The sequence below is a fragment of the Tachypleus tridentatus genome, chromosome 9, assembly GCF_004210375.1.
Source record: "Tachypleus tridentatus isolate NWPU-2018 chromosome 9, ASM421037v1, whole genome shotgun sequence".
Lineage (NCBI taxonomy): Eukaryota > Metazoa > Arthropoda > Merostomata > Xiphosura > Limulidae > Tachypleus > Tachypleus tridentatus.
Genome location: NC_134833.1, coordinates 166777425 through 166797987, shown reverse-complemented (window position 1 = coordinate 166797987; position 20563 = coordinate 166777425). Strand labels below are relative to the sequence as shown.

The 20563-nt window shown below is 31.9% G+C and overlaps 1 protein-coding gene across 1 annotated transcript; it reads left to right on the top strand.

Annotated features, from left to right (window-relative positions):
• The first annotated feature begins 1016 nt into the window (after nucleotides 1–1016).
• Nucleotides 1017–17676, top strand: LOC143226901 (protein dpy-30 homolog). The gene is made up of 4 exons (XM_076458439.1): nucleotides 1017–1131; nucleotides 8474–8556; nucleotides 10537–10682; nucleotides 17299–17676. The coding sequence occupies exons 1-4, from the start codon at nucleotides 1116–1118 to the stop codon at nucleotides 17387–17389; spliced, it is 336 nt and encodes a 111-aa protein (XP_076314554.1). The 5' UTR covers nucleotides 1017–1115; the 3' UTR covers nucleotides 17390–17676.
• The last annotated feature ends 2887 nt before the right edge of the window (nucleotides 17677–20563 follow it).

The window sequence follows — 20563 nt, the reverse complement described above, 5'->3', positions numbered from 1 at the left end:
TTTAATTTGAAAAAAGCAATCATAATCTACAGAATTTCAGATTTGGTTTGAATTTCGAGCAAACCTACTCGAGGGCTATCTGCGCTAGTCGTTCCTAATTTAGCAGTGTAAGACTAGAAGGAAAACAGCTAGTCATCAATACCTACTGCCAACTCTTGGGCTACTCTTTTACCAACGATTAGTGGGATAGAACGACACATTATAACGCCCCCACGACTGAACGGGCAAGCATGTTTGGTATGACGGGGATTCGAACCCGCGGCCCTCGGATTACGAGTCGAGTGCCTTAATCACCTGGCCATGCCAGGCTTCAGAATTTCAGAAATATTTCTTTTTGCAAACTGATATGTCTCCCGGTGGCACAGCATCTAAAACAAAACAATAAATAAGTTAACTGATATGTTTTGGCAAAATCTCGATTTATTATATTTGTACGATTCGCTTTCTGAAAAAAAAGAGCACACAACAAACTATTAATGAGTTTTGTAGAAAAGAAACTCTTAGATATGGCGAAACGGTTTTATTACTACCTGGGGAGCAAAGGTTTTTGTTTTGTTTTTACGTTTCTAATGCTAGTTTCAAATTTTCTAAATCTCTCCAACACGCACTGCAAGTTCTTAAAAACAATAACCTAGAAAGAATTATATAAATGTGTGATAAGAAGATTACTACACATATTTATGTAGTTGTCTCAGTTTTTGCTTTTGTTTAATAAATATTCTTTGAGTATTAGTCTTGATAAAGCCACAAAGGCGAAACAGTGGTTGAAACGAACAGTATCTGTTAAGTTGTTATTCGCAAGACTACACAAAGGGCTGTCTTATTGTGTCTACCGCGGGTATTAAACTCAAATTTTAGCTTTATAAGCTACATACACACAACTGAGCCACTGTAGGTAATACTTGGTTTTTAGTACCTAATGTAATTTATGTTGCATTCATGAACTCGATGCTGCTGTTTATCAACAGAAATTTTTATTTTACTTTTCCCTGCTTACGTTATTTATCGTAACGATGTTTTTCTTTTTTGTTGTTGTTTTCTTCTTTTTTTTTCTTTCTTTCCATAACTCGCATACACCAACGGAATATTTGAATCACTAATTGTTCAATGTGAAAATGGCGGATAGTGAACGTACGATGCTAAGTAGCATTAATATAATTTTACGGTTTTATTTGTAATTATGTATATGTAATATACATCACTATAATTTATGTAAGGGTATTGTAAAGTAATTTACTGAAATATGTTTTATCATTAAATGTGATTTGTTACAATTTTATTACTTTAACGCACAAACTGATGATCAGAAACTTTGGAATTGAAATTGAACTTGAAAGTTGAACAGACATAGTAATTTGTAATAATACAAGCTACGAGCCTCTTTTTGTTCATAAATACCGTTACGACTCTAGTAGTAGCACAACCAGTAAAGTTTATGACATTTTCAAGTTCGATACCTTACTATGATACATCAAGATTACCTTTACAGCTACGTATTAGACCCACCCTATTATTTTCCATTCCAGGTTTTGTCCTAGTAAACTTTGTTAGAAACTTTTCAAACAATTTGGTATCTATTCTAAGGTAAGGAACGGCGACAGTGAACACAGTCATCCAATACGACCTAATAACGGACTTATACAATAACATTATAACCTCTTTAGGCTTGTGTTCAATACTTCTGTCGATACAACTAAAATCCAGTTTACCTAGCCTTCACTAACAGTACACTGCTTGGATGACCTGAGAGACTGATCAGTCATTACACCAAAGATCCCTTACTGTCATGTTAAGGTTATTCCCGTCAAAATTTGTTCAAATTATGATAACACACATGCTATACCTTAACACTACTTACAAATTATATAGAATTTATTTTAGCTTACTAAAATGACAATTATAACTAGAAGACACAATAAAGTTAATTAATTTTCAACATATTTTTTTAGTAATATTAAATATTAAGTGTTCATTTGGAATACCTGAATTAGTTATGTGAAAATTAAATTTTGGTCTTTGCTCTGAAGGTTTCAATGACATATACTTTAGGTCAAATGGACCAAAATTTTAATATGTACATTGAATGTTTCTGGGTTTTGTATGTGTTATATATATGTATATTTTTGTATATGGTATATATATTCTTCAATTAAAGAAAGTGCTAATTAGTAACACTTGGATGAATGCTATTCAGGAAGACAAGAAACTTAGATAAATTATAATAAGGAATATATTGACATGTTTAAGTGAAAACCTGTGGTTTAATTTCTGTAACATTTCAAACAGGTGGCCTTCGTCTGGTACTAAAGACAATGTTACAATGAAATTAGGCTAGATATAAATGTTAAAATATTATCAATTGATTATAAATAAATAAAAGCTTGAACTTTATGTGCTAATCTGTCTTCAACTGGTATTTGATATGAATATGTAATTCTGTGTAATAGTGAATGAAAGTAATCCGTGTGCTAAAGGAACTAGGAAATAAACGTAATATAGTTTGTTTTTATAATATATAAACACAGTCCTTATTGTGGAACATAATCCAAGTGGTATGGGGACTACAGTTTAACTATATTTCCAGTTATTATCTTTAGAAAGAAAAACACTGTCTTTGTATTTTCTGAAAAGCTTAACTTATTTCTCAGTTGAAGGTAGGAACAGTTGTACTCTATTATTTGGAACTGAGTGTAACTTAATAATCTTTGCTTGTTTACTTAAGAGAGAAAGAAACCACTTGGTGGTGATATTTAGTGTTATGTAGATAATAGATAATTCTGTGGTTATACTGGTATAGGCATATTAATTTTTATAATTTTAAGAATTTTTAAACCAAGTGTGAAGATAAGAAGTTATGATTTTAAGACCTTGTAACAAGGTTGGTGTACAAACAGATTCATGCACTATAAAATATTTAATACACGTGTTTGTGTTGTTTTATATATGACAATAAAATTGTAAGTTATGTTTCTCTTTAGAGACACGTCTGCTGAATAACATTGTCATTTTGGATAACGTCATTATTAATAGTAATTTGTTAATTAAAGGATTGCTGTTTTCATAACCTTGTGGTTAAATTAGAGATACGGTACATGGTTTCTTAGAGGTTATAATAGCATATAGTTTTATTTTTCTATCCTACTCAAGTACACAGTTTGTTTTAAAAAATGATATGTAATGTGTATATTGGTTTTGTTCTTTGTACAGAATTGGATCCATGACTAATCAACAAATTCCCTGCACAATTTATATTTGTTTTTTGTGCATTGCTCTGAGTTATCTTCCATTTCAGACATAACACAAACTACACTGGTGTATAATGTGACAAAAACCATCCACTAATAGAAGAGTGACACATCTTCCATGTGTGGTGGATTCCCATGACCACTAACTTCATCCTTATCCTAGATGCTTAGATTAATTATATTTCACGTTACCTTTTCACAGTGTTAACAGTGATTTCTCTTTAGTTTGTTTTAACTTTGACTTAAAACTATTGCTGTTAAAACAAAGTGATGTTAAAAAGTTCTAGAATGACCATAAATAATCATGTGACAATTGTTACTACATCCTTGGTTCTTGTGATGTTTCCCCTGTTGACTCTTGAAGATGTTAACATCATATTTCTTGATGTTGTGGGTTTTTAATGCCTTCCTTGCCTCTTTTTCCCTGTTCTTGTATGCGAAGTGCATTCTTATCTTTCTGAACCTCACCAAAAAGATGACAACTTTAGTCAGCTGTTTCCACATCCAAAGTTTGCACAATGTTTCTCTTTACCTGTTGAGGACAATATTTTGCTTCCAAATCTCCTTGTGGATTAGATTTCTGAGGTTTCTTTACTTTCTGTTATGTATGTTAATTCTTCCTTACTGCACTGTTACACTGAGGATTACATAGTTTTTCTCTCTCAGTCATATTTGTTCATCTGAACAAGTTTTGGTTCTACCTTGTTTCTACTTTTAAATGCCTATCCTTGCCATGGCTTATTCCCAATTTTCGTCTCAGAATCCCCTTTTACCCACGTGTGAGATTGAACCTCTTACTCCCAAACACCTTCCTTGGCTCAATTATTCCCGTCTTTGCCTCTTTCTTACCCACCTCTCGTCTTCTCGTTGTGTCCAACCTGTAGGCCTACACTGTGATCCTGATAGTCTTTCTGGCGACCTACATTTGGTTCCTCCCAGTGCCTTGCCCAGCATTTTATCTTCTTCCTGTCTTGTTCCTGCTGACTTGGTTTCTCTCTGGTTGGGATCTTCTGTGATGTAATGTTTTTTGTATGCTATTTGTCTTCCCCATTCTTAATTTAATTACCTCTGTCTGTCTTCTTTTCTTCAGCTTGAAGTGTTTGGGGTTTTTCTAAAGTTTTGGAGACTATCACAGTCCCTTCTCTCCTGTTTTATTTCTTGTCTCTCACAGCATCATGAGTAATCTTTATTCCTTGACCCTCTGAAAATCCTCCACCTTTGTGTTACTCTTCCTCTTTTTGTTGTCAATCCTCCTATTGGACTAGCTGTTGCATGTTAGTGACTCCCTCTCTCAGCTCAGACTCTGTGTAGGATCATTTTGTTTTATGTTCACAGTTTTTATCTGTTTTGCAGCTGACTGGTGGATTGTTTAGGCTATTATAGACCATCTTTTTTTATGTTCTCTTTTCCTGTTTCTTTTTCTCCTTTTGGATCCAACATGGCCTCGGGTTCGAATCCTCATCGCACCAAACATACTTGCCCTTTCAGCCATGGAAGCAGTATAATGTGATGGTCAATACCACTATTCATTTGTAAAAGAGTAGCTCAAGAGTTGATGGTAGGTGGTGATGACTAGTTGCTTTCCCTCTTGTCTTACACTGCTAAATTAGGGGCAGCTAGTGCAGATAGCCTTCCTGTAGCTTTGCACGAAATTTAAAAAACAATTCTCCTTTTTTCAGTCCTCAGTGTTTTTTGCATTTGGAGGCAATGGAGGTCATTTTCTCCATTCTGTTTTATAATTTCATTATACAAGTCACTGGTTAGGCCACATTTGAAATATTGTGTTTGCCCTATCCACACATCGCTTCCTTCATTTCATTCACCAGGATATGTTGTACCAGTTTTGGGCTTTCCCCTTTGATATTACTTTAGCTATTTAATTCTTCAGCTGAGCTATGGAAGCATTTTGTTTACCATATTCATTGCCTAGGACTTTGTATCTGTTATTAAACTGATGGCTGGTGTTCTCTGCATTTCTTCTGAGGATGTCTTCTCAACCACATTGCTTTTCCTCTAAGAGGTAGTTCATTTGAATTAGATGGTCAGTTTTCCAAGTCATCCGGAATCCATCATGGAGTCTTTTTTTTAATTTTTGACCCCATCAGGCTCAGCCTTCCCCCAATCTTCTGTGAGATATAGAACATATAGTCACCTCTTCTTGTCTTTATTTTACTTCTTCTACAAAAGCTTCTACCTCTTTTAGAGACTTTTAATCTCTGAAACATTTTACCTTTCTAGACTGGGCTTACATTAGGCTTTTTTAGTGGGATTTGAGCAAAAAGTCTCAGTCCACTGTCCTTTCTTATGAGTGAATCATTGAGAAGAGAATGTAGTAGCATCATTTGTCTAGTAACCTGTCATATTCTTGACCAGACAAGGTTCTTCTTACTGAATGGTTTTTTCCACTCTCAGACATTTCAATGGATTTCTTCCCATTTGAGTATGCCATTGATCACTGTCTTTGCCAATTTTCTCAGTATCAAACTCCCCCTCATCTAGTGCTCTGTATTTCACCCATCAGCTCTGGTTGTTGATGCCCTTAGCCAGGACTGGTCTCAACTCTTTCTGTATGTTTATCCTCTTTGTTTTCTCTCGTGTATCTTGATATTTTTTTGTGACATTCTTTGTTCAGGTCTTGTTGGTAGCTCCTTTTTGGCAAACTCAGTTTTGGTTTCTTCTTCAGTTGGCATCTAAATCACCTCTACCTTTATCTTACTTTTACATCTTTTGCTCTTTACATGCAAGATAACACTCCCAGTTGAAAGAGAAACAAATGAGTTTGAAATTTGCTGATCGGGTTTCTTTGGCTAACTCTTGTCAATTAATATAAGTGGTGCAATGTTTGATGCTCTGCTACCTAGCTGTTCCATTGTTACCCTTTGTTTGGTCTTCTCTACCTTGATTTTTGACCAAGGGTTGTTAGTTTTTACCATTATAGGTTCCATTGTTACCCTTTGTTTGGTCTTCTCTACCTTGATTTTTGGCCAAGGGTTGTTAGTTTTTACCATTATAGGTTCCATTGTTACCCTTTGTTTGGTCTTCTCTACCTTGATTTTTGACCAAGGGTTGTTAGTTTTTACCATTATAGGTTCCATTGTTACCCTTTGTTTGGTCTTCTCTACCGTGATTTTTGACCAAGGGTTGTTAGTTTTTACCATTATAGGTTCCATTGTTACCCTTTGTTTGGTCTTCTCTACCTTGATTTTTGACCAAGGGTTGTTAGTTTTTACCATTATAGGTTCCATTGTTACCCTTTGTGTGGTCTTCTCTACCTTGATTTTTGACCAAGGGTTGTTAGTTTTTACCATTATAGGTTCCATTGTTACCCTTTGTTTGGTCTTCTCTACCTTGATTTTTGACCAAGGGTTGTTAGTTTTTACCATTATAGGTTATTAGGTCTTATAAACTGCTTTTTTTTCTGTGATTCTGTCTTTTCTATACCTGTTCTTTCTACATGATTCTTCAACCCTTTGATTGGTTCCTTTGCACAACCATAATCTTAATTGGTTCTACATACTTTTATTCAGACTCCATTTGAGCCTTTTGCCACTTGCTCCTTGTACCATCTCTCAAAACCTGTTTCCTTCTCTTTCTTGTTAGTTGTCATCACAGATCTGATCTTTATGCACTGGATGTCTCTTGTACTTTGATTGACAGATTTCCCTTGATTATTTTCCCTAACCACTCATTTCTTCTTAAAACTTAGGTTTCTTAGGAGAGAGATCATACCTCTTCCATCATTCTTGGATCTTTATGGTCATACTGGCCTCGATCAATTTGTATATCAGATGTTACTTGTTACACATGGCAGCATTTAGGGGTTTCCACAATAGTTATTTTTAACATGAGACCCCTCTTATTCCTCTACACTTACTAGATGGTTTTATCAGTCATCAACATTGTCTATTCCTCCTTGAATAGAAGTGGTTGTGAGCTGTAACATGTCACATCAAATGCCCTATTTGATTCACTTTCTGGCTTTGCACTTTCAAACATTAACCTTTGGACAGGATTTTCCAATCTGAAATGTGGATTACTCCATACACCATTTTCTCTTATCTTCACCATATATAGGTTTTCTTTCCCTCATGTTATCACCTTTCTTCAGATAAATGCCTCTTATGTCCTTACCTGTTTATTATTATGTCCCATTCACTTTACAAAACCCATTTGATGGCTGGCATTGCCTCACAGAATATTTACCTTCTTTTAAAACCTACATTGAGTCAGGGGTAACAGAAATCATTAAACCCATTTGCTTTTTTGTGTAAAATGGCCACCTTTGAGATGGGGTTATAAGCTGGTTTTTCAAGTTGTTTTTTGTGATAATGATGGTGAGTGCCTTTTCAGCATCTCCATTATACAATATCCTTCCAGTCATTGAGGGAAGCACAGGAGACCTTTGCAACTACCAGTTCTTAGCTGCTGGTATGTTATTTATTCTGCCATTTTCCTGGCAGTTTGGCCAGCCAGACTGAGCAAAATGATTTCCTTATGGGAGTTATTTCTTGTGCGTAAGTGAGTAAATTGTACAACAGAACATATACCAGGCTGTATGATTTGATCTACTCATGTTACATCTTATATCTGGCCAACTTGTTACGTGTAGATGCTTAGTTTTCATGTTTTTTCCACTGACACCTATGACACATCAGCTCATTTTGCCTTCTTTTCCTACACTCATTTGGATGAAGAGTATACCTTCCATGATGATGGATGTGGGACCCCATGTGTGTTGTCCTTCTAATAAACTCTCACTATAAGGTTGCACATTCCACTTCAGTTGCCTTCCACAAAGGAAGCTCATTTAGATTTCCACAATTACACCTATCTCTCCACCAACTCAGTGTGAGATTCAAGTTACTCTGTGAAGAGGTAAAAATACTGTTTTGAAAGTTAACATTTCTTTACCTCAAAGTGCACTTACAATACATATGTACATATAAACCTCCCCTATTATCAAAGAATTAAGTTCATTTCAAGTGCAGGTGTTTATGGGGATCCATACTTGGAGTATGTGTCACCTTTCTCTTAGTGGAGAACATTTGTCATACAATGACATCTAATTCTGTTTATGTTGCACCACATGTCTTAAGTGATAGATAGCTCAAGCAATGCATTAAATCTCAAATACAGACACAGTGATAACAACTGTAAGCAAAGAGGTGACTATATTTAAGTTAAGGAAAACATTAACCTTACTATATAACAATTTTTGTTTCACACAGTTTCACAGACTGAAAGTGCTAATGAACCTCAAATTGTAACAGAAAACATAGCTGCCAGCACTGTATCATCAGAGTCTGTTCAGGTATGTAATAGTATTTTTCCAACTTGTCATATTTTAGCTGTCAAGTACTATCATGTACTCCCATGCTAGATCCACTTTAACACTGGAACAACTAGGTTTCACTCATATCTAGGACTGTAATACTGTGGTTATTTTCACACTACATATCACTGTGTTGGTATTGACATAATGAAAATAAATAACTTCATTCATTTCAAAAGTTGTTTTTGAAACATCAAGTGTAATTACATGTGAAGCACCGTATTAAAAAGTTGTTTTTGAAACATCAAGTGTAATCACATGTGAAGCACCGTATTAAAAAGTTGTTTTTGAAACATCAAGTGTAATTACATGTGAAGCACCATATTAAAAAGTTGTTTTTGAAACATCAAGTGTAATCACATGTGAAGCACCGTATTAAAAAGTTGTTTTTGAAACATCAAGTGTAATCACATGTGAAGCACCGTATTAAAAAGTTGTTTTTGAAACATCAAGTGTAATTACATGTGAAGCACCGTATTAAAAAGTTGTTTTTGAAACATCAAGTGTAATTACATGTGAAGCACCGTATTAAAAAGTTGTTTTTGAAACATCAAGTGTAATTACATGTGAAGCACCATATTAAAAAGTTGTTTTTGAAACACCAAGTGTAATTACATGTGAAGCACCAGATTAAAAGTTGTTTTGAAACATCAAGTGTAATTACATGTGAAGCACCGTATTAAAAAGTTGTTTTTGAAACATCAAGTGTAATTACATGTGAAGCACCATATTAAAAAGTTGTTTTTGAAACATCAAGTGTAATTACATGTGAAGCACCATATTAAAAAGTTGTTTTTGAAACATCAAGTGTAATGACATGTGAAGCAACAGATAAAAGTTGTTTTGAAACATCAAGTGTAATTACATGTGAAACCAGATTAAAAGTTGTTTTGAAACATCAAGTGTAATTACATGTGAAGCACCATATTAAAAAGTTGTTTTTGAAACATCGAGTGTAATTACATGTGAAGCACCGTATTAAAAAGAATAATTGTGCAAACAATATTGAGTAATTTAAATACTATAACAAACCAAACATGGGAAAAGTTAGCCGATAGTAATAAAAACTATAAATGTATATACAAGGTTTGAAATATAAACTGGTGGGTAAATTATTTTAAACACTACATGTTCCTGAAAGAACTGTGGAAAAGTAAGCAACTCCTATTGAATAAAATGAAACTAAATAAATAGCACAATCCACGCAGGTTAAATGCTTTCAACATTTGCTGCACACACATTTGAACTTTTCATTGTATTTACTTACCTTTCATTGTTCTATGTGTGTCACTAGCATCAGGCTGAAACAGTTTTGTTGTAGTAAGTCAAACTGACAGACAAGTAGACACTACCTCTCACAAGAATTGATATTATTACAGATAACTCATATTGAACATTAGTCACATCATCTGGTAAACAGGCTTCTGTTATAGTAAGTCGCATCATCTGGTAAACATGCTTCTGTTATAGTAAGAGATGAGAGCTCAGTTGGAGAAAGAAATAACACTGGACATCTACAGTGAAATTACAGATTACTTGTAATACAAAAAAAAGAATTGTATGTTGATATAAATAAAAATGTATGGTAAACATCAGTCAAATTGATGGGTTTTTGGAACTTGTATGTAAAGGTGATAAGTTTCTTATGATTCTGATTTTCTAACACCATCAGGGTATTTAATACACTGGTTTAGTAACACCATCAGGGTATTTAATACACTGGTTTAGGTCATGAGTAGCCAACAGCATATCTTTCATACACTCAGGATATTTAAATTTTAAAAGTGAAAACTGGCAAGTTGGGGGTTCCTTTGTTGAATACGGTGAACAGATGTTACATCGTTATTCAGTTTCAAACACAAATTTAATATGACATGTAAACTAAACTGGAATACAAAACTCACACTGAGACAAATATCTAGAATGCTTAGTGACATATTATGTTGAATTCACTGACAGAAAGTTATGACAGCTGACAAAGAAGGCAGTGATGGTCTAAATAAAAAGCCCAAGGTAGACCTTCAGACCTTGCCAACAAGACAATATCTTGATACCACTGTTGTACCCATTCTGTTACAGAGCTTGTCAGCCTTGGCTAAAGAGAGGTAAGTAACTGTGTTATTTATTAACATTGGTTGTAATTAAAGAGATTTTTTTATTTGTAATTGTGGTGTATGATAATTTACATTTATCATTATTTCTTGGTGTAACATTGTTCTGATGTCTTGTGAGATAACATTATTACAGCTTGTATATCTTTATGATGTCTTGTGAGGTAACGTTATTACAGGTTATATATCCTTATGATGTCTTGTTAGGTGACATTATTACAGCTTGCACATTGTCTGATGTCTTGTTAGGTGACATTACAGCTTGCACATTGTCTGATGTCTTGTTAGGTGACATTACAGCTTGTACATTGTCTGATGTCTTGTTAGGTGACATTATTACAACTTTTACATTGCCTGATATCTTGTTAGGTGACATTATTACAACTTTTACATTGCCTGATGTCTTGTTAGGTAACATTATTACAACTTTTACATTGTCTGATGTCTTGTTATGTAACATTATTACAACTTTTACATTGTTCTGATGTCTTGTTAGGTAACATTATTACAACTTTTACATTGTCTGATGTCTTATTGTGTAACATTATTACAACTTTTACATTGTTCTGATGTCTTGTTAGGTAACATTATTACAACTTTTACATTGTTCTGATGTCTTGTTAGGTAACACTATTACAACTTTTACATTGCCTGATGTCTTGTTAGGTAACACTATTACAACTTTTACATTGTTCTAATGTCTTGTTAGGTAACACTATTACAACTTTTACATTGTCTGATGTCTTATTGTGTAACATTATTACAACTTTTACATTGTTCTGATGTCTTGTTAGGTAACATTATTACAACTTTTACATTGTCTGATGTCTTGTTAGGTAACATTATTACAACTTTTACATTGTTCTGATGTCTTGTTAGGTAACACTATTACAACTTTTACATTGTCTGATGTCTTGTTAGGTAACATTATTACAACTTTTACATTGTTCTGATCTCTTGTTAGGTAACATTATTACAACTTTTACATTGTCTGATGTCTTGTTAGGTAACACTATTACAACTTTTACATTGTTCTGATGTCTTGTTAGGTAACACTATTACAACTTTTACATTGCCTGATGTCTTGTTAGGTAACATTATTACAACTTTTACATTGTCTGATGTCTTGTTAGGTAACATTATTACAACTTTTACATTGTTCTGATGTCTTGTTAGGTAACATTATTGCAAGTTTTACATTGTTCTGATGTCTTGTTAGGTAACATTATTACAACTTATACATTGCCTGATGTCTTGTTAGGTAACATTATTACAACTTTTACATTGTCTGATGTCTTGTTAGGTAACATTATTACAACTTTTACATTGTTCTGATGTCTTGTTATGTAACATTATTACAACTTTTACATTGTTCTGATGTCTTGTTAGGTAACATTATTACAACTTTTACATTGCCTGATGTCTTGTTATGTAACATTATTACAACTTTTACATTGTCTGATGTCTTGTTAGGTAACATTATTACAACTTTTACATTGTCTGATGTCTTGTTAGGTAACATTATTACAACTTTTACATTGTTATGATGTCTTGTTAGGTGACATTATTACAACTTTTACATTGCCTGATGTCTTGTTAGGTAACATTATTACAACTGTTTCATTATATGATGTCTTGTTAGGTAACACTATTACAACTTTTACATTGCCTGATATCTTGTTAGGTAACATTATTACAACATTTACATTGCCTGATATCTTGTTAGGTGACATTATTACAACTTTTACATTGTTCTGATGTCTTGTTAGGTAACACTATTACAACTTTTACATTGCCTGATATCTTGTTAGGTAACATTATTACAATATTTACATTGCCTGATATCTTGTTAGGTAACATTATTACAACATTTACATTGCCTGATATCTTGTTAGGTGACATTATTACAACTTTTACATTGTTCTGATGTCTTGTTAGGTAACATTATTACAACTTTTACATTGTTCTGATGTCTTGTTAGGTAACATTATTACAACTTTTACATTGTTCTGATGTCTTGTTAGGTAACATTATTACAACTTTTACATTGTCTGATGTCTTGTTAGGTAACATTATTACAACTTTTACATTGTTCTGATGTCTTGTTAGGTAACATTATTACAACTTTTACATTGTCTGATGTCTTGTTAGGTAACATTATTACAACTTTTACATTGTTCTGATGTCTTGTTAGGTAACATTATTACAACTTTTACATTGTCTGATGTCTTGTTCGGTAACATTATTACAACTTTTACATTGTCTGATGTCTTGTTATGTAACATTATTACAACTTTTACATTGTCTGATGTCTTGTTAGGTAACATTATTACAACTTTTACATTGTTCTGATGTCTTGTTAGGTAACATTATTACAACTTTTACATTGTCTGATGTCTTGTTAGGTAACATTATTACAACTTTTACATTGTTCTGATGTCTTGTTAGGTAACATTATTACAACTTTTACATTGTCTGATGTCTTGTTAGGTAACATTATTACAACTTTTACATTGTCTGATGTCTTGTTATGTAACATTATTACAACTTTTACATTGTCTGATGTCTTGTTAGGTAACATTATTACAACTTTTACATTGTTATGATGTCTTGTTAGGTGACATTATTACAACTTTTACATTGTTCTGATGTCTTGTTAGGTAACATTATTACAACTTTTTCATTATATGATGTCTTGTTAGGTAACACTATTACAACTTTTACATTGCCTGATATCTTGTTAGGTAACATTATTACAACATTTACATTGCCTGATATCTTGTTAGGTGACATTATTACAACTTTTACATTGTTCTGATGTCTTGTTAGGTAACACTATTACAACTTTTACATTGCCTGATATCTTGTTAGGTAACATTATTACAATATTTACATTGCCTGATATCTTGTTAGGTAACATTATTACAACATTTACATTGCCTGATATCTTGTTAGGTGACATTATTACAACTTTTACATTGTCTGATGTCTTGTTATGTAACATTATTACAACTTTTACATTGTTCTGATGTCTTGTTAGGTAACATTATTACAACTTTTACATTGTCTGATGTCTTATTGTGTAACATTATTACAACTTTTACATTGTTCTGATGTCTTGTTAGGTAACACTATTACAACTTTTACATTGTCTGATGTCTTATTGTGTAACATTATTACAACTTTTACATTGTTCTGATGTCTTGTTAGGTAACATTATTACAACTTTTACATTGTCTGATGTCTTGTTAGGTAACATTATTACAACTTTTACATTGTCTGATGTCTTGTTAGGTAACATTATTACAACTTTTACATTGTCTGATGTCTTGTTAGGTAACATTATTACAACTTTTACATTGTTCTGATGTCTTGTTAGGTAACACTATTACAACTTTTACATTGTCTGATGTCTTGTTAGGTAACATTATTACAACTTTTACATTGTTCTGATCTCTTGTTAGGTAACATTATTACAACTTTTACATTGTCTGATGTCTTGTTAGGTAACACTATTACAACTTTTACATTGTTCTGATGTCTTGTTAGGGTAACACTATTACAACTTTTACATTGCCTGATGTCTTGTTAGGTAACATTATTACAACTTTTACATTGTCTGATGTCTTGTTAGGTAACATTATTACAACTTTTACATTGTTCTGATGTCTTGTTAGGTAACATTATTGCAAGTTTTACATTGTTCTGATGTCTTGTTAGGTAACATTATTACAACTTATACATTGCCTGATGTCTTGTTAGGTAACATTATTACAACTTTTACATTGTCTGATGTCTTGTTAGGTAACATTATTACAACTTTTACATTGTTCTGATGTCTTGTTATGTAACATTATTACAACTTTTACATTGTTCTGATGTCTTGTTAGGTAACATTATTACAACTTTTACATTGCCTGATGTCTTGTTATGTAACATTATTACAACTTTTACATTGTCTGATGTCTTGTTAGGTAACATTATTACAACCTTTACATTGTCTGATGTCTTGTTATGTAACATTATTACAACTTTTACATTGTCTGATGTCTTGTTAGGTAACATTATTACAACTTTTACATTGTTATGATGTCTTGTTAGGTGACATTATTACAACTTTTACATTGCCTGATGTCTTGTTAGGTAACATTATTACAACTGTTTCATTATATGATGTCTTGTTAGGTAACACTATTACAACTTTTACATTGCCTGATATCTTGTTAGGTAACATTATTACAACATTTACATTGCCTGATATCTTGTTAGGTGACATTATTACAACTTTTACATTGTTCTGATGTCTTGTTAGGTAACACTATTACAACTTTACATTGCCTGATATCTTGTTAGGTAACATTATTACAATATTTACATTGCCTGATATCTTGTTAGGTAACATTATTACAACATTTACATTGCCTGATATCTTGTTAGGTGACATTATTACAACTTTTACATTGTTCTGATGTCTTGTTAGGTAACATTATTACAACTTTTACATTGTTCTGATGTCTTGTTAGGTAACATTATTACAACTTTTACATTGTTCTGATGTCTTGTTAGGTAACATTATTACAACTTTTACATTGTCTGATGTCTTGTTAGGTAACATTATTACAACTTTTACATTGTTCTGATGTCTTGTTAGGTAACATTATTACAACTTTTACATTGTCTGATGTCTTGTTAGGTAACATTATTACAACTTTTACATTGTTCTGATGTCTTGTTAGGTAACATTATTACAACTTTTACATTGTCTGATGTCTTGTTCGGTAACATTATTACAACTTTTACATTGTCTGATGTCTTGTTATGTAACATTATTACAACTTTTACATTGTCTGATGTCTTGTTAGGTAACATTATTACAACTTTTACATTGTTCTGATGTCTTGTTAGGTAACATTATTACAACTTTTACATTGTCTGATGTCTTGTTAGGTAACATTATTACAACTTTTACATTGTTCTGATGTCTTGTTAGGTAACATTATTACAACTTTTACATTGTCTGATGTCTTGTTAGGTAACATTATTACAACTTTTACATTGTCTGATGTCTTGTTATGTAACATTATTACAACTTTACATTGTCTGATGTCTTGTTAGGTAACATTATTACAACTTTTACATTGTTATGATGTCTTGTTAGGTGACATTATTACAACTTTTACATTGTTCTGATGTCTTGTTAGGTAACATTATTACAACTTTTTCATTATATGATGTCTTGTTAGGTAACACTATTACAACTTTTACATTGCCTGATATCTTGTTAGGTAACATTATTACAACATTTACATTGCCTGATATCTTGTTAGGTGACATTATTACAACTTTTACATTGTTCTGATGTCTTGTTAGGTAACACTATTACAACTTTTACATTGCCTGATATCTTGTTAGGTAACATTATTACAATATTTACATTGCCTGATATCTTGTTAGGTAACATTATTACAACATTTACATTGCCTGATATCTTGTTAGGTGACATTATTACAACTTTTACATTGTTCTGATGTCTTGTTAGGTAACATTATTACAACTTTTACATTGTTCTGATGCTTGTTAGGTAACATTATTACAACTTTTACATTGTTCTGATGTCTTGTTAGGTAACATTATTACAACTTTTACATTGTCTGATGTCTTGTTAGGTAACATTATTACAACTTTTACATTGTTCTGATGTCTTGTTAGGTAACATTATTACAACTTTTACATTGTCTGATGTCTTGTTCGGTAACATTATTATAACTTTTACATTGTCTGATGTCTTGTTAGGTAACACTATTACAACTTTTACATTGTCTGATGTCTTGTTAGGTAACACTATTACAACTTTTACATTGTTCTGATGTCTTGTTAGGTAATACTATTACAACTTTTACATTGTTCTGATGTCTTGTTAGGTAACATTATTACAACTTTTACACTGTTCTGATGTCTTGTTAGGTAACACTATTACAACTTTTACATTGCCTGATGTCTTGTTAGGTAACACTATTACAACTTTTACATTGTTCTGATGTCTTGTTAGGTAACACTATTACAACTTTTACATTGCCTGATGTCTTGTTAGGTAACACTATTACAACTTTTACCTTGTCTGATGTCTTGTTATATAATGTTATTTTAATAACTTGTTATATGCTGATAACACATTGACTAAAATTAATTAAGATATTGTTGTTTTAGTTTTACTACGATTTGTTTATAAGTATTTTCCTTATCTGGGGCTATAAGTGTCATTTTATCATGTAGATACCACTTGTTTTAAGTGTAATGTAATAATGCTGAAATCACAATTTGGATATTTTGATTCATGTTTGTGTATAAAATTAAGTACATAAAGTTTTTATTGATAAGTTTTAAATGTAAATAGAGTATTTAAAGCAACATTATGAAGTAACAGTTTATTTTCTAACATTTTTGCCCTCAGGGCTGATTGAATCATAGTGGGTGACATAGAAGTAGTCACTCAGATCAGGAAAAATCTGATTTTTCAGTTTTGTTTTTGCTTGCAAGAAGTTTGTTTTTATTGGATATTGTTAAACAGTACATTGTAATATGTTATAAATATGCTTATATTAAATTTCAGACCACTTGATCCCATTGGCTATCTTGCTTCCTACCTTTTGAAGAACAAATCACAGTTTGAACAAGGATGGACACAGAACTCATCCAGTTAATGAACTCAGCTGTTTGTGTTGTGGGCTCAGTTGTACTATTTACCAGTGGAATTAAAATTATCATATGTAATTACAACAACGTATATAATCCACTAAAAGATTTTATGAAATAATATGTCTTATATTTTCAATGGAAGAGTTAACCATAAAGCCAAGTAAAACACGAAAACTTTGAAAATAAGTAGTCATGTTCTTTTATACTTTTGTCATAAATACGTGAATAGTTATTGTATCTATAAATGTGCATGAATCACATCAGTAAATATAGTTTTTACAAGTCATGAAAATATTATGTTCCCAGTGGTCTTCTTATATGGATGAAAATTCTATGCAAACTGACAGTATTTTTATAAGATTCATAGTAATCCATAGATAGAAACATTTTTATCAGAAGGACAGGTAACACTTCCTTACTTATATTCCCATCAGAGTAACCCAGTCTGAAATAAAACATACTCTGTTTGAAATTTTTACAAACTAGATTCAGTTCCACACAGCTACAGTGTCACATCCACTTTTTAATATCTTGTGTTTAGTTACTTCAGTTTATTTCAGTTCACACAACAAGAGTTTCCATTTTCAATACTTTGTGAATAACTACCACAGTTTTTGGTCGCTCAGAATGTAGTTCACAGAACACAATACACAGATATCTGTAGAACTGGTAGAGTAGATTGTTTTATACAGTATCAGTAGTAACCAGTATATCATGTATTATACTTCATGTCTAGTGAAACAACCAGTAAAGTAGATTGTTTTATACAGTATCAGTAATAATCAGTATATCATGTATTATACTTCATGTCTAATGAAACAACCAGTAAAGTAGTTTGTTTTATACAGTACCAGTAGTAACCAGTATATCATGTATTATACTTCATGTCTAGTGAAACAACTAGTAAAGTAGTTTGTTTTATACAGTATCAGTAGTAACCAGTATATCATGTATTATACTTCATGTCTAGTGAAACAACCAGTAAAGTAGTTTGTTTTATACAGTATCAGTAGTAACCAGTATATCATGTATTATACTTCATGTCTAGTGAAACAACTAGTAAAGTAGTTTGTTTTATACAGTATCAGTAGTAACCAGTATATCATGTATTATACTTCATGTCTAGTGAAACAACCAGTAAAGTAGTTTGTTTTATACAGTATCAGTAGTAACCAGTATATCATGTATTATACTTCATGTCTAGTGAAACAACCAGTAAAGTAGTTTGTTTTATAAGTACCAGTAGTATTCAGTATATCATGTATTATACTTCATGTCTAGTGAAACAACTAGTAAAGTAGTTTGTTTTATACAGTATCAGTAGTAACCAGTATATCATGTATTATACTTCATGTCTAGTGAAACAACCAGTAAAGTAGTTTGTTTTATACAGTATCAGTAGTAACCAGTATATCATGTATTATACTTCATGTCTAGTGAAACTGAACCAGTAAAGTAGTTTGTTTTATACAGTATCAGTAGTAACCAGTATATCATGTATTATACTTCATGTCTAGTGAAACAACCAGTAAAGTAGTTTGTTTTATACAGTATCAGTAGTAACCAGTATATCATGTATTATACTTCATGTCTAGTGAAACAACCAGTAAAGTAGTTTGTTTTATACAGTATCAGTAGTAACCAGTATATCATGTATTATACTTCATGTCTAGTGAAACTGAACCAGTAAAGTAGTTTGTTTTATACAGTATCAGTAGTAACCAGTATATCATGTATTATACTTTATGTCTAGTGAAACAACCAGTAAAGTAGTTTGTTTTATACAGTATCAGTAGTAACCAGTATATCATGTATTATACTTCATGTCTAGTGAAACAACCAGTAAAGTACCTTGTTTTATACAGTACCAGTAGTATTCAGTATATCATGTATTATACTTCATGTCTAGTGAAACTGAACCAGTAAAGTAGTTTGTTTTACACAGTATCAGTAGTAACCAGTATACCATGTATTATACTTCATGTCTAGTGAAACAACCAGTAAAGTAGTTTGTTTTATACAGTACCAGTAGTAACCAGTATATCATGTATTATACTTCATGTCTAGTGAAACAACCAGTAAAGTAGTTTGCTTTATACAGTACCAGTAGTATTCAGTATATCATGTATTATACTTCATGTCTAGTGAAACAACCAGTAAAGTAGTTTGTCTTGTACAGTACCAGTAGTAACCAGTATATCATGTATTATACTTCATGTCTAGTGAAACAACCAGTAAAGTAGTTTGTTTTATACAGTACCAGTAGTAACCAGTATATCATGTATTATACTTCATGTCTAGTGAAACAATTAGTAAAGTAGTTTGTTTTATACAGTACCAGTAGTAACCAGTATACCATGTATACTTCATGTCTAGTGAAACAACCAGTAAAGTAGTTTGTTTTATACAGTATCAGTAGTATTCAGTATATCATGTATTATACTTCATGTCTAGTGAAACAACCAGTAAAGTAGTTTGTCTTGTACAGTACCAGTAGTAACCAGTATATCATGTATTATACTTCATGTCTAGTGAAACAACCAGTAAAGTAGTTTGTTTTATACAGTACCAGTAGTAACCAGTATATCATGTATTATACTTCATGTCTAGTGAAACTGAGCCAGTAAAGTAGTTTGTTTTATACAGTATCAGTAGTAACCAGTATATCATGTATTATACTTCATGTCTAGTGAAACAACCAGTAAAGTAGTTTGTTTTATAAGTACCAGTAGTATTCAGTATATCATGTATTATACTTCATGTCTAGTGAAACAACCAGTAAAGTAGTTTGTCTTGTACAGTACCAGTAGTAACCAGTATATCATGTATTATACTTCATGTCTAGTGAAACTGAACCAGTAAAGTAGTTTGTTTTATACAGTACCAGTAGTAACCAGTATATCATGTATTATACTTCATGTCTAGTGAAACTGAGCCAGTAAAGTAGTTTGTTTTATACAGTATCAGTAGTAACCAGTATATCATGTATTATACTTCATGTCTAGTGAAACAACCAGTAAAGTAGTTTGTTTTATAAGTACCAGTAGTATTCAGTATATCATGTATTATACTTCATGTCTAGTGAAACAACCAGTAAAGTAGTTTGTCTTGTACAGTACCAGTAGTAACCAGTATATCATGTATTATACTTCATGTCTAGTGAAACTGAGCCAGTAAAG